The sequence below is a fragment of the Anguilla anguilla genome, chromosome 11, assembly GCF_013347855.1.
Source record: "Anguilla anguilla isolate fAngAng1 chromosome 11, fAngAng1.pri, whole genome shotgun sequence".
In the NCBI taxonomy this organism is placed as follows: domain Eukaryota; kingdom Metazoa; phylum Chordata; class Actinopteri; order Anguilliformes; family Anguillidae; genus Anguilla; species Anguilla anguilla.
In genome coordinates, this window is record NC_049211.1 from 38,676,110 (window position 1) to 38,692,988 (window position 16,879).

The 16,879-nt window shown below is 44.3% G+C and overlaps 1 protein-coding gene across 2 annotated transcripts in view; it reads right to left on the bottom strand.

The window, feature by feature from the left end:
- Nucleotides 1–16,879, bottom strand: part of LOC118208131 (copine-5) — a 213,697-nt gene that overhangs the window by 44,353 nt on the left and 152,465 nt on the right. For both annotated transcript variants that reach the window (XM_035382495.1, XM_035382496.1), the window contains 3 exons: nucleotides 15,214–15,318; nucleotides 8,390–8,431; nucleotides 7,872–7,947 (listed from right to left, as the gene is read on the bottom strand). In XM_035382495.1, the coding sequence (XP_035238386.1) occupies nucleotides 7,872–7,947; nucleotides 8,390–8,431; nucleotides 15,214–15,318 (223 nt within the window). The remainder of the gene's footprint in view (nucleotides 1–7,871; nucleotides 7,948–8,389; nucleotides 8,432–15,213; nucleotides 15,319–16,879) is intronic.

Here is a 16,879-nt window from a genome sequence, read left to right on the forward strand (position 1 = left end):
AAATTACCGCACTAATCTCTCTCAGAGTCTCTAAAAGGTTAACACCTCTGAATAACGGAATTAACTAGCAGCCTTACCTACACCAAAATCTGGCTCTTGGGGGAAAACACAGATGCAATGAAAAGGAAATTCCAGTCAGAAGGAGGGTATTATGAGAATGATGAGAATAAAGAGGTGCGGCTTACATTACAACTGGGGGTACTGAGGGATGGTTCTGCAGGCTAATAGCTAGACAGGTAAAATGGCATTCATTTTCAGAGCAAAAGGAATATGACAATTCTGTAGAAAATACATGGGAGAGTGGAGAGTGTGTTTATTGATTTCTCAGAACTGTCACGTTTTTCACATTCATGCAATATTCCATTCTGAGCATCAGTCACAGCTGCTAAAGGCGGAGTTCAATCCACCCTGCTGAAATACTTGCCCATTAAATTGGTGCAACACCTCTCTCTCACTCACACACACGTACACATGAACACGTGCACACAGATACGCAAAGAAACACACACACAGGCACACGCACAAACACACAGAGATGCACACACAGGCACACACACACATGCACGCATACATGCAAGCGCACACACGCACGCAAGCGCACATGGACAAACACGCACGCACACACACACACATACTCACAGGCACACACACACACACACACATACAGACGCATGAACACACACACACACACAATAAATCCCACATGTTGGAGTTCTTTTAATGGTATAAAAAGGCAATCCAGTTCAAGACAAAATATGTTTTTAGAGTGAGGCTTATCAAAAAGCAACGAGGACAAATCATGTGTTGATGAGAGCACTTGTTCCAGAGGATTCGGCACACATTGAAAATGTGATTAAAAAACTCTCCAGCCATCAGATGGACAGCTAACATACTTCATTCTTTAAAGTCAGTGACACACAAGGGAAGAAATATCACCTGTCCCACTCTATTCCACAAGAGATCTCAACCCCACTTTCTAATGCCATGGAGGTGACACCCTTAATCTAACATGGTACGTGCTGCAGAGTAAAGTGAGTAAAAGCTTTCGTTGAAAGAAACACCATTCCTCTGGCCCCATTAGCGGCAGACTTGGCTCTAATACTTTATTTCAATTGATTTCCTCTTTTAAAATGAGGAGAAATTATTAAATCAGACGGATCATAAGTAGGAGGTGTGATGTGAGATCTTATACTGTCAATCTCATCAGCAAAGAAGTTCAAAAAGACTTCACACACCTCTGGAGTTGGGTCAGGACAGGCAGTGACAACAGGGTTAATAGCTTTGTTGATTATGCTAAAAAGAACTCTGGGACTATGGGAATTTTTAGAAATAATATTAGAAAAATATATGGCCCTCGCTGATTTGACAGAGTGCTGGTATTTAGCTAATCAGTCACTTAGGATTTCATAGGACACTTGCAGCTTGTCTTTTTATCCATTTATGTTCAGATTTCCGGCACGAGTGGCCTTATTTAGCCAGGGCTGAGCTCTAACTTTAGGTCTCCTAGTTTTTTGCGGGGCAACACAGTTTAAAATATCAGCACAGGTGGAATTAAACAGAGTGAACATCTCTTCTGTGCCCAGGCAGGGACACACACACACACACACCAGGCAGACTGTATCCCGACACACACACACACACCAGGGACAGTCGGAGGACAGTCTGCTTGGTGTGTGTGTGTCGAAGTACAGTCTGCCTGGTGTGTGTGTGTGTGTGTGTGTGTGTGTGGGTGTCGGGGTACAGTCTGCCTGGTGTGTGTTTGTGTCAGGGTATAGTCTGCCTGGTGTGTGTGTGTGTGTGTGTCAGAGTACAGTCTGCCTGGTGTGTGTGTGTGGTTGGGGGACAATTCTCAAGCCAATCAGCGTGCAGAGTGGGGGGCGTGGGGCAGAAGTGTCAAACAGCAACAAAAAGGCTGGTGTCTCTGCAGCGGCACTTTCAAAACATACAGTGATCTGACTGGGTGGTGCTGTGTTGTCTCCTGTTGCCATGGCATTTTGGATTGAGGACAGAGAAGACAGGTTGGTGTCTCTGATCGAGGACAGGACACCATTGCATAATATTGAAGACTAGGCCAACAGCGATAAGACGATTCGATCCAGGCTGTGGCAAGAAACAGAGGAGGCTCTTGGATGTTCGGGTCGACCCTAATCCTGGTGTTTTCTGGTGATAATGGGATGTGTCCACCTCCACATGAATTGCTTGTAATGTAACCTTGAGCAAAGAATGCAAACAGGTGTAGTGGGTGAATGCAGTGTGAATACAGTGTGAATGCAGCGTGAATGCAGTGTGAATACAATGTGAATGCAGAGTGAATACAGTGTGAATACAGTGTGAATGCAGAGTGAATACAGTGTGAATAGTGTGAATGCAGAGTGAATGCAGAGTGAATACAGTGTGAATGCAGAGTGAATGCAGTGTGAATGCAGAGTGAATTCAGTGTGACTGCAGAGTGAATGCAGAGTGAATGCAGAGTGCAGTGTGAATACAGTCTGAATGCAGTGTGAATACAGTGTGAATACAGTGTGAATGCAGAATGAATGCAGTGTGAATGCAGAGTGAATGCAGCATGAATACAGTGTGAATGCAGAGTGAATGCAGAGTGAATGAAGTGTGAATACAATGTGAATGCAGTGTGAATGCAGAGTGAATGCTAGGGCTGTGCCATATCGTATCGTCCATGATATACCGGTACAATTCCTCCCCGTGATAAGAATTTGTCATCCTGCGATATTGACGATATAGTTGATGACGTGTTTGGGCATCTCACCATCTAGTAACGTTAAGCAAACTCCTTTAATTCAGAAGGGTATTGTCAGCGCGTTTGCCAGTGGAACTCTCTATGATAAAAAAAAGTAAACGCTGCAACGAACTGACGGAGGTGGTGGCATTTTTCTTAGCCAAAGACATGTTGCCAATCCAAACTGTTGACAAGGAGGGATTCAGGCTAATGATCCAGAAAATGGACCGTAACATTTTGATTAATAGAGGACGGGTTGCGGGTGGGTGAAATAATACATCATTAATGAGGAAAATATTAAATACATTCTCTAAAATGTGAACATATTTTAAGCTTCATTTTTCGTCAGGCATGAATTTGCAGACTAGACTCTCATTGCGCCAACTGCGGCGTCCATTTGTCTTAAGCAGCAATGGAGGCAAAAAAAGATCCGAGAGAAAATTCAAAAAGAAGAATTAAAAACAAACAACAAAAAAGGAAGGGCAGAAAAGTTCCGTGTGGGAACGATTCAGTGAAATACTTAACCATGACGGGTCAAGTGCTGGGTATGTCATATGCAACAGCTGCGAAAATAACGGTAATGTGTGATAGGGTGCGGGTCTCTAAATCGGAGAAAATAATTTGTTCGGGTGGGTGGCGGGTGGATGGTTTATGCGTACATGCGGATTCGGATGATGTCAGAGCCGATCGGCGCATCACTAGTAGACACAACGTGCCGTCAATGAAATATTTTTCAAGAAACAGCCCTGCCAGTTATGTACGAAGACAGAGGGTCACGGTAGGTTACAAACAACGCTGTTTACAGTGGAGTTTTATGCCTCAACCACAGGCATGCGGAGTAGCCGAGTGACGGAGCCATACATTAGCCTCACGTTCCACTACATAACCAGCGACTGGAGTATGAACAGCTCTTGCCTCGAGACAAGTTTTTTCCCAGATGATTTCCCAGAAGTGTTTACGTTTTCATTTGTTGTACGTAGTTTATGGATAAAGTCAGAATCGGTGTTTACATTTCAAACTTGTACTTGATTTAAATCATTATTGTGTTTATATACTGTTTTGATGTTTTGCAGCAAAGTATTTTTACAACATTTCCATTTGTTTTTCCAGGGTTAGATTATGAATCCTGCGAGTATTGGTGTTTGCATTTTCACTGGAATTTTAATTTTCATATTCTATTTTTTAGCCTACTTAATTGGTATAGTTTAGTATTTGATAGTGGTCAGGATTAAGTTTTGCTTTTTTGGATCAATGTTTGTGCTTGCACAGCTCTCAAGACTGTATGCTGATGTGATTTGTGGCCAAAAAGATAGTGTTGAATGGTACTATTTTCATATCGCCATTTATATCGTTACCGCAAAAAATACCATGAAATATCATGCTATAGTTTTAAGACTATTTCGCCCACCCCTAGTGAATGCAGTGTGCAGTGTGGATGCAGAGTGAATGCAGAGTGAATACAGTGTGAATGCAGTGTGCAGAGTGAATACAGTGTGCAGAGTGAATACAGTGTACAGTGTGAATGCAGAGTGAATGCAGTGTGAATGCAGAGGGAATACAGTGTGCAGTGTGAATGCAGAGTGAATACAGTATGCAGTGTGAATACAGTGTGGATGCAGAGTGAATACAGTGTACAGTGTGAATGCAGAGTGAATGCAGTGTGAATGCAGAGTGAATACAGTATGCAGTGTGAATGTAGTTCTTCAGAGAGTTGGGAAAGATCACTCCTGATCAGTGCTGATGGGACCCCCCCCCTGCTGGCTGTTGTTGGCAGACTATCGAGTGTCTGTCGGCTTAAAGCTAGAAAATACACTTCAGGGAACTCAAAGGAGCTTGGACAGCGATGTTATTTACCATGAGGCTGTATATACCAACAGATACATTTAACAGTGTTTGTTGAAGCCATTTTGCAGATTTGCCTTATTGATTCATAATTATGTTGAGAAATCATGCATTTCCTGTTGTGAATTACGCTGATCATGTGTTGGAATGTCCTGTGTTGAGGTTTTGTTCTTTTGTTAGTTGTTGCTATATATTGTGATAATTATGATGATCTGATGTCTGATAGGGTGACGTGATCTGCAGGCGTGCTGTGCCCTTTGATTTAGGACAGGTGAACCGGTGTTGACGGAAACGGAAGGGCAAACGATTTTCAACCGCACAACTACGAATCATTTGTTACACAGGGTACGAAACGAATCCTTTTGTTCGAAGTTGAACTTATTTGTTTGTTTTCGGTTCGTCCTTCAATAAAAGGCCGAATCGTGACATCGAAAACACGAGAATGCGTGTTGATTTACTGACCGCTCCTAACAGTGTTTGTTCACAATTACAGGTATCTGTTTTTATATCACGTCATGGATGTAAAGTTCTTTCATTCTCAGCTGGCAAGCAGCGCGGGCTCTTCACTCCCAGAGAGCCGTGCTGCAGTGCTGAAACAGGAAGCTGTGCCACACTTTTCTTCAGCACAGCACTCTCAAGTTGTATGAGCCGCAATTTCCAACAGAAAATAAGATTAAACCACAGCCCCCGGAGGCAGAAAATTGCTGCACAAGCTTCTTTGGAGTTTCCTGAAGTGTGTTTTTTCTCGCTTTATGCCACAGTCACCCAAATGCTCTGACGCCAGCCATTGTGATGTCAACATGTCATCAGAAACTTCTGTAAATACAGTATATATATTATCTACTAAAAAAACAGCGTGAGCCAGTGTAAAACACACACTAAAATTAAAATAATAAAACAGATAACTTTGTGAAATTTAAGTGAATATCAGTACTAGTGCTTATTGATTTCAGATAATAAAAAAAGCTTTTCACAAAACTTTTGTCTGCCTAACAGCGCTTGCCATTTTCCTGACTAAATCACTGCTCTGATTACCTACAGACTAGATAGTATCTAACACTGTATCACACAAGTCTAGTCTTTAAAATTCCCCGTCTCTACTATGTGACTTGGCGAGCTATTCCACACATTGACTACTCTGCGTGAAAAAATTCTTCATAATGACTGTATGGAATTTACCTTTTGCTAATTTCCCTTGTTCTGCTAACAGAACCTAACCTGAAGAATCTCTTGTAGTTCACTTTGTTGATTCCCTTTATGAATTTAAAGGCCTCAGTCAAATCACCCCTGAGTCTCCTTTTATACTTGCCAGTGATGATAAAGATGAGTAAAGATGATTACACCTACCTCTTCGAGTACTCCTGGGTATATGCCATCAGGGCCTGTTGCCTTATTTGTCTTCAGTTTATGTAATTCATCCAGTATTTCTTTATCTTCTATCTCAATATCTGATAAGACATTCTGAGTACTGAATATGCCTTCCAGTCTATTAGTAACCACTTCTCTAGTAAAACTCTCCACAAAATCACTAAGAAATCAGCAATATCTTTATTCTCAGAAAGCAAGGCTCCTTCTTCATTCCTGCTGCACCTGATATCCTCTTTGACTTTTATTTTCCTACTGTTGTATTGAAAGAAACGTTTAGGATTACTTTTTGCAACTTTGGCAAATTTAACCTTCAATACAGCAACTTGGCTTCCCGTAGTTCTTTTTTTAACCGTAGCACGCATAATATTCAGCCTTATTACTCATTTTGATATATCTTATACAATTTTCTTTTCCTCAAAGTCTCACGTATGGCTTTTTCATCCACTGGGGAGACCGCTTCTTCAACTTACTTTTCCTTCCCTTTGAAATAAATTTATATTGTGACTCAAGAATAACCCTTTTCATTGACAGACTTGCAGTTCAGAAGTTGCACCTAGTTAATATTACTTACATTTTCCAGCATCTTGTTGAAATTGGCTCGTCCAAAATGAAAAATTCTGGCCATAGAGGAGGCATTGTTAATTTGCCACAATACATCAAAACTAACTGCAGCATGATCACTAGACCAAAGTGGCTCAATTATCTCTATGCTACAAATTCTGTTTGGGTCATTACATAGCACCAGATCCAGAACTGATTTCCCTCTTGTAGGCTGACTGACAGCCTGTCCCAAAGGGGAGAGGGTTTGTATACTGGCAGTTTTCAGGGATCTGCTTGACTGTTCAGAATTTACTGGCAGTATTTTAAATACACATTTATCCCAGGTATGATCAGGATATGTAGTAAATAACCACCATCTTTATCAATCCCTATTATGGTGGGATTGATGGCGGAAATGGGGAACAGGCATGAGGAATGGAGAATCACCAATGGGAGTTGGGGCAGAGTGCATGAGGAATGGAAAACTGGAATTGAGATTTGACACACAATGTACAATCTGATACACACCTGGTACACACTGAACTGACTCAGCCCACTAACCCTAATGGGTAGGCCTACTCACCTCACACACACTGAAGTGATTCCCTCCAACCCTAGTGAACGCTCACCTCACACACACTGAACTGACTCCACCCCCTAACCCTAGTGAACACTCACCTCACACACACTGAAGTGACTCCCTCCAACCCTAGTGAACACTCACCTCACACACACTGAACTGACTCCACCCCCTAACCCTAGTGAACTCACCTCACACACACTGAACTGACTCCCTCTAACACTAGTGAACACTCACCTCACACACACTGAACTGACTCCCTCTAACACTAGTGGACACTCACTTCACACACACTGAACTGACTCCACCCCCTAACCCTAGTGAACACTCACCTCACACACACTGAACTGACTCCCTCTAACACTAGTGGATACTCACCTCACACACACTGAACTGACTCCACCCCCTAACCCTAGTGAACACTCACCTCACACACACTGAAGTGACTCCCTCTAACCCTTGTGGACACTAACCTCACACACACTGAACTGACACTGCCCCCTAACCCTAGTGGACACTCACCTCACACACACTGAAGTGACTCACTCTAACCCTAGTGAACACTCACCTCACACACACTGAACTGACTCCACCCCCTAACCCTAGTGAACACTCACCTCACACACACTGAAGTGACTCCCCCTAACCCTAGTGAACACTCACCTCACACACACTGAACTGACTCCCTCTAACCCTAGTGAACACTCACCTCACACACACTGAACTGACTCCCTCTAACCCTAGTGAACACTCACCTCACACACACTGAACTGACTCCACCCCCTAACCCTAGTGGGCACTCACCTCGTACACATTGAACTGACTCTGCCCCCGTGCCAGCTCTCGGTAGCTGGTGGTGAACTCCCCGATGAAATCATGGCTGAAAACACACAAAATTACACACACATCACAATACAGAATGTCCACAGCCAGATATGACTGCACTAAATAATAGTCTCAAGAATAATCTGTAGTGACAGGCCCCATTGGCCAGAAGTAAATCCAGACCAGGCCAGTGGGGTGATACAGATTTGGTCTGCCAGCAGGATCCAGTCAAAGTGACTGATCAGCTCAGCTGTAGGACTGCAGAGCAAAAAAAGAAGATTCTGGCCAGACACTGTTTGAGGATGCGCCTGACCCCATCCCAGAGTGGAGGACAGCACTATGGATGAGATGCTGTTCACATATTCCAAATAGAATAAAAAACAAAGGGGGGATCCAAAAGGTTGTTTAAAAACAAGAATAGACTGCTGGGTTTTACTAAACCCAACCACAATGGCTTAACTCAGTCACACCTCCATCTTCACATTCACACCCCTCACCTGCCATCACGGTCCCAGTCATACACCTCCACCTTGATCGTCCTGCAAGAGAGATGGACAGAGAAAGCGTCAAAACCTGACCTGAGATTAACCTCTTCATCGTGGCGCGCTGGGCGGCCCGCCAGTCGACTAACTTAACACTCTGCATTCCTCTGGGCTCGATTCAGTCAGAAGCGTTTTAATTATTTGCAATTAGCCGTTATTTCGGACAGATCCACTATCATTCGTGGAAAGAGGAGACGCGTCTCGACTGCTCAACGGAACCTGAAGCATGAAACGTCCATTAAAGCCCATTACATGACATTAGAGGACATTAAAAACCTCCACCGGAACAGAGCAGCCAATGACTTACAACAGTAGAGTCACTGACCACTTCAGCATTGCACTTCATCGAGACAAGTTGAAAACAAATACATGTACAGATAGATGTTTGAAAAGTGAGGGAATTAATCATCATTGAAAGATATATTGATTTATTTACATGAATAATTTACTAATCTTTATTTACCCGGGAGATCAAAACAGAACTCAGATCTCATTTCCAGGGATGACCAGATCAAAACATGTAGGATATGTCTGGAATTGTGTGATTAACCATGGTAGAGGATAATTAGGTAGCTTGATTAAGAGAGCTGGGTAGGGAATTTGAGTAGAACAGCTCTTTCATAAATTTCTTAGGGAATCTATAATGACCACAGTGAGTCAGGACTTCCGCTCAACGTCTCATTGAATTCATGGGTCACTAACAGCGAACGAGAAATGAAACCAAACACTTGAAATCACATGAAATCGGACTGCTTTCAGTAAATACTAGTCAAAACATGTTTAATAACATATTTTTGGGGGGACATCTGTCATGCTAATTTCTTTTCTAAAATAAGAAAATCTGTCCCTTCAATAAATCTGGGATCGCATAAATTAATCAAACAATATACATGGCCTCACTGAACAACAAATTGCTATAAATTAATTAATGCAATTTAAATAAAGGATCTTACATGTATGCAAGTAATTCACACAAACAACTTTACTTTTTATTAATTTTTACCTAAATCCCAGCCACTGGTACCTGCAATAATGAACTAAAATTGGACCTCCGTTACTTTAAGCGGTGCCAAATCCAAACGAGTATCCAATTAACAGCTCTGTAACACTTCATTTACATAAATAACTGAGACCTCAGCTGAGGGAAAACTGTGCGCTCCTAGGACCAGGATTTGGAAGCACTGAAAGAGCCAGATGATGTAATGAGAGAGTCAGGCATAATAAACCGCAGGACCTGTGGAGCTTCCGCCCACTGCACAGTGCAATGACTGATTTTAAAACCACAAAGATTATGAAAAATCGGCAAGACCATTAATTCCAATGTGGAAACACATATTAAACAGGAGGGGTTTTCAACTGTGTCATCAAACATAATTTGTCAAAATTTTGCTTTCTGTCTTGCACTGTACATCATTAATCATCTGCATCTAGCACAAATTCCGTGTTTGTTGCTTTTTGGTGAATGCGTGCTCAAAAGGCAGCCAAAGTCAAACTATGGTGTAAATCATGAAGCACCAGACAGTCTGGCATATATTGAAGATTTGCATAACATAATGAAGAAATTATGCATGCTAAAATGAAACCTTTCACTACCAGATGACAGAGCTTATGTTACGAGCATAGTTTATCATTTTTTTTTTGCTGTTGCCATTTTTCTCCCATTTTCTCCCCAATTTAGTCCTTATACCAATTCCCCGTGTGTATCACAGTCCTGGTCGATGCGCTATCCTCTGTCGGTCTGGGGAGGGTGTAGACTACCACATGCCTCCTCCTATACATGTGGAGTCGCCAGCCGCTTCTTTTTCACCTGACAGTGAGGAGTTTCACTGGGAGAGCGTAACGCATGAGGAAGTTCACGCTATCTCTCCCAGATCCCCTCCCTGCTGAACAGGCACCCCGACCAACCAGTATGTGTTGCTAATGCAACGATCAGCACTAATACCCTCACCGGCTTCCCACCTGCAAACACTGCCAATTGTGTTAGTAGAAATGTCTGACCAAGCCGGGAGTACCGCTGCCGGGGATTGAACCCGGGTCTCTGCTGTGGTAGGTGAGTGCTTATACTTCTACACTACCCAGACAGCCCTATAGTTTATAATTTAAGGGAAAACTGGGTCAGATGTGTCAAAAACTACAAACTCTAATGGAAGGAAGTCAAAAAAGTTTGCTTAGCTCTGAGGCGTGTTATCATCAGAAATCTTCAGACATTTCCCTTCAAAGCCAGGAGCTGGCATCCCCCGCACTGAGCGCGGTGTTAGACTCACAAACATGCACACACACACACACACACACACATGCACACACACATACACACAAACATGCACACACACACACACACACACACACACACACACACACACTCACAAACATGCACACACACACACACACACACACACTCACAAACATGCACACACACACACAGACACACACTCACAAACATGCATGCACACACACACACACACACACACGCACTCACAAACATGCACACACACACACACACACTCACAAACATGCACACACACACACACTCACACACATGCACACACACACACAAACATGCACACACACACACACACACTCACAAACATGCACACACACACACACACACACAAACATGCACACACACACACACACACACAAACATGCACACACACACACACACAAACATGCACACACACACACACACAAACATGCACACACACACACTCACAAACATGCACACACACACACACACTCACAAACATGCACACACACACATACACTCACAAACATGCACACACATACACACACACACACACACACTCACAAACATGCACACACACACTCACTCCCACAAACATGCACACACACACACACACACACACTCACAAACATGCACACACACACACTCACAAATATGCACACACAAAAACACACTCACAAACATACATTTGCACGCACACACAAAGTCACAAACACACGCACACAAACATACATGTGCACACACACACACACACAGTCACAAACATACACACACACTAACAAACGTATGCAAACACACAGATACACACTCACAAAAACATACACACTCACACCCACACACATACACAAACATATACAAGCAAGCATGCACGCATGTGTACACATATGCACATGCATGCACGCACATGCATACATGCACACACGCACGCACAAGCATGCACAGGTGAAGAAGAGTTTTCCACACCGGATATTTATATTGTCCAATCAGTACCACAAACAGGTACTGTACAAATAATTAGAAAACCAGACAGTCCAGACCAAGACCGGGCATCTGGCAACCCTGGTATGTGTGCCTGCATCAAAGAAGGAAATTGCATCAATCTTTTCAAAGCTTCTGAGCTAACAGGTGTGTCAGAAGCAATTTTTCACACCCACACTGTGTGATGCAAGACTACATTTACACAGACCATACAAACATCCACTTAACTGCAGCAATATTTATTTTAAGTACTTTATCAATGGACATATAGTATGGACATTAGGCCTCTTTCTAAAGATGATTCAGAATTGAAAATCAGCATCATATCCTTCAACCCTGCCCATGTTGTACTGACAAAAGTAAAAAAACAACCACTTTTCCATAGCTGTCTGTAACCAAGGCAACCAAGCACAGCAGGAAAACAGCATGATGAAGAGGGGGGAGGGGAGGAGGGGGGAGGGGTGCATTGGGATGGGGTGAACGTAAGGCCAGAAAATATTGAAACAGACACAAAGATAAAAGGGAAAGGAGGAGTGGCTGCAACCTTAATCAAACCGAAGCTCATCTGTGGTGTGTGTTCCCAACCCAAAATAGAACACAAGGCGCTCTGACTGGCGTGTTAATGGAACGCCAGGGTGCTGACCCATAATTCCACACTGCCAGAGTCAATGGGGTGCAGGGAACTGGCAACCGCCTTCAGACACCCTCTCAGGAAAGGCTGGATTTAGCTGCAGCTATTTAGCCGTCAACCAGACACAAGCCACCACAGCTGTGTAGTACGTGAAGAGAGACAGAGAGACAGATGGGGGGTGGGGTGTCAGTGATAGAGAGAGGAAGAGCGCAAAGGGGAAAAACAGAAAATAGAGATTGAAAGAAAGGAAGAGAAAAAGAGAAATAGATATTGAAAGGAAGACGGAGGAAGAGAGGAAAATGAAAAGAGATGGAGAGAGACAGGGAAAGAGGAATGGACAGAAAAGAGGATACACAGAGAGAGAAGCCTTCTTTCACCAGGACGTTTGTGGGTGTTTTCCCTTCTTGTTCTCCTGCTCAGTCTGCGGCCACGGTAGCGCCCTGCTAAATTCCCCAGGCTAGGCAGCGAACTCGGAGATAAGACCAGCAGTGCGGGAGAAGGGAATAAACAGGGTCTGGTCTTCAGATTAACGTGAAATGACTGACTGGCGAAAGCGAAGATCGCTTGATGCATTAACACTGTTGGCAGATCCTAATTTCAGAACAAGGGAAATGCAGGTCACCACCAGGTGAATGGGTCCAGGATGAGCTGAGACAGCGTGCTGATTGGTTAACGCCGCAGAGGGAAAGAGCCCTGGGAAGGATTTCCCCGACTTGTTCCGAGCCCGTTCCCCATTGCGGCGCATTTGTATAGCGCAGTGCCCGTGAGCGCGCTCCGAATCCTGCGCCTGCCACATCACGTTACCCTGTTTGAGGGGAGCGGCAGGACATCGCACCGGGGCGGACACAAACCCTCAGCCCTGATTGGACCTGACAGGACAGTCTGGACCGCCACTGCCCACGTCTTCTCTGTGAAGACCCTGGGGCTCCTCATTGCTCCCTACAGAGGGTTTATCCCCATATGGGGGAGGGGCCCCTCATTGCTCCCTACAGAGGGTTTATCCCCATATGGGGGAGGGGCCCCTCATTGCTCCCTACAGAGGGTTTATCCCCATGTGGGGGAGGGGCCCCTCATTGCTCCCTACAGAGGGTTTATCCCCATATGGGGGAGGGGCCCCTCATTGCTCCCTACAGAGGGTTTATCCCCATGTGGGGGAGGGGCTCCTCATTACTCCCTACAGAGGGTTTATCCTAATATGGGGGAGGGGCTCCACATTGCTCCCTACAGAGGGTTTATCCCCATATGGGGGAGGGGCTCCTCATTGCTCCCTACAGAGGGTTTATCCCCATATGGGGGAGGGCCCCTCATTGCTCCCTACAGAGGGTTTATCATTTTATGGGGGCCCCTCATTGCTCAGTGGTTTGCAACTTTGAATACAACGTATAGTGCTAATTGGTGAAATAATTCTGTGGAAAAGTTGTAATCTCCATTTAGCCCATGGGTTCAGAGATTGCCCAAGGGGGCACAGGTTTTGTACCTGCAACAAGGTACTTCACCTACACTGGCTTGGTTCATCCTGCGGTATAAATTGATGGCACATAGGAGAAATCATTGGAGAAAAGCATCTGATAAATGTGAGCATAACATTAACATGCTCAGGGCAAACATCAGACGTGGGAGGTGGAAGGTCCATTTCTATAACCATAACCATCATAGTCATTATAATCATAATCATCACCCTGGACCTGTAAGTCAGAGGTTCAAAGCCCAGGTGAGAAACTGCTGTTGTAACCTCAGGTCTGAGTTACTTTGTTGTGAACAATATTACATTTAACATGGCATCACAATATAATGCTGTGGCTCTCCATTACATTACTTTGCATTCCCTTAATTTATCAGATGCTCTTATCAAGAGCATCTGAAAAGACAAGAGAAACTGAATTGCTCTCATCTTTCTATTTTACTAACAACATTACCAGAACAGCGAGTAAAGATGCAACTGTTAAATACACTAAATGAGGACCAAAGTAGAAATTCTAAATTCACACAGACTGCATGGCAAGCCCTAAGAAGAGAAACACAAAACCATGAACAATGAAGCCTAAAACCATAGAAATGCCAGCACAAAACTGGTACTGGTACAAAAGGAGGGAGTGCTATGGGCAGGAGAAGCAGTCTGAGGAGGTGGGTCTTCAGTTGGAACGTGGCCAATGAGTGCTGTCGGACCACTTTGGGAAGTTCGTTCAGTCACCGTGAGGCCAGGAGAGCCCGGCATCCTGACCCGGAAAAGCGAGCACACAGGTATGTGAAAGCCGGTCCCCCCCAGGCTGCGGAACGGAGAGGTCTGGCTGAGGTGTAGGATGTGAAGTTCGGTTGAAGGAGTTCCATTAACTTCCCTGAAGGCCAATACCAAGATTTCAAACTCGATGCAGGATGCAATTTATCGCACAGCCTAATTGTTTTCCACCTGGTTCCCACAGAGGACACAACTCAGATAACACGTCTTCCAGTACCAGGGATTAGATACTCCATACAGGTGGCAAATCAGCATTTTATCAGGGACGCTCTTGTTCGCCACACAAATCGATGGCAAGGCAGGGGCCTCCACCATCAGCTCACTCAGAGGTTGCACTGTGACCAATCAATAGTGACCCAATTAAGCCAGGCTGTCCCTGTCACTAACCATTACTGCACACTCGAAGGGGACATGTGCCTAGGGTAGACGGCTGTGTAAGGTTCTTCGCACCACTGTTTGAGTGTGTTTCTCATTCCCACTGGGGAGTGGGATGGGGCTGTCGGGTGAACGTGTGGTGTAGGTGGGGTGAGTTTCTGGGGTGAACGAGAGGTGCAGTTTGGTGGGGGTGGGGTTCTGGGGTGAATGTGTGGTGCAGGTGGGGGTGGGGTACTGGGGTGAATGAGTGGTGCAGTTTGGTGGGGGTGGGGTACTGGGGTGAATGCCGTGTCAGCAGGTGGAGAGGTGAAGCTTACCTGTCGAAGTCTCCGTTGCAGAGCGCCCGGACGGGGATGGAGAAAGCCTGCCACACAGGGTTCAGTGTGTTCTTCACCACCTCTGTCTTATGGCAGATAGTGAACCTGCTCACAGAGTGGGAAACAGAGAATAGAGAGATTACTGTCTATATCCACACCTGCAGGCACACACACACACTCATATACACATACACTCATACACGCACACACTCATATACACATACACTCATACACACACAAACACACACATACACACACACACACACACACACACACACACACACACACACACACGCACATACACACACACGCACACACACACATACACAGGTACACACACACACACACACACGCACATACACTCATACACACACACACACACACGCACATACACTCGTACACACACACACGCACATACACACACATGCACATACAGGCGCACACATACACATACGCTTACACACACGCACAGAAATCATGCACACACACACACACACCTACACACACGCTTGCACGCACACAAGCAAGTGCACACACACACTCATATACACACACGCACGCCTACCTACACACACGTGCACCTACACACACACATGCAAACACACACACATGCGCGCACACACATACAATCTTATACACACAAACACATGCACACACACATTCACACACATGCACACATGCAAACACACACACACACACACACACACACACGCGCATGCACACACACACATACACACACATGCGCACAAACACACACATGCGCAGTGTGTTTCCCTCTCTGTGAGCAGGTTCACTATCTGCACACACGCAGCACACACACACACAAACACACACACATGCACGCACACATTCAAATACAGACACACACATGAACGCACACACACATTATGCTATATGTAACTCTTCTCTGCCAGTAGCAATTGGAAAATAAGACTTAAGAATTTTCAACAAATCATGTTGCCATGTCTAATCATGTCTAATCAAAATGTTTAATCAAAAATGTAGAAAATTACCTACCCGCTAGGGGTGGGCGACATGGCCTAAAAATAATATCACAATATCTAAAATGTTTTTATATTGTCAAGGATATGCATGACAATATGAAAATATGCTCAAAAATATTACTACTTCAAGAAGTTTTATTCACGACTGCAGGTGGTTGTTTTATATACAGTAAAATATAAAAATAGAACAACTGCCTGCTTTCAAGCTACTAAGGCTACGTTTTCCCTTGAAGTTCAATTTAAGTAACCCCTGAGAAAAAAATGAGTTGCATATAATCAGCCGAAGTGTTTCCATAACATGATTGTAAGGAACCTTTAAGGTCAGATTTACTAAGCCTTTTGCAGCTGGTTTCGTGTGCAGATATGACACCAGAATCATGTCTCATGCAGGCGCATGGAGCTGGGAGCACAGTATGTGCATCATCTGCATGAGTCACCCCAAGGTGCACTTCTCTCCTTAATGCTTATGCAGGAGGAGGAGGTATTGAAATAACATATGTAACTGTAGCAACACCAAGAAGTGCCTGAAGTTTCAAAAAATCAGTGGGCAGTTTCTGCAAGTAAAAAAAAAAAAAGAGTGAATGCATTGATAGGCTGGTGGATTTAATTTCTTTTGGCCATCACAGAAAGACCTTTTTTCTGCCTTTAACATCAGGCCCTTA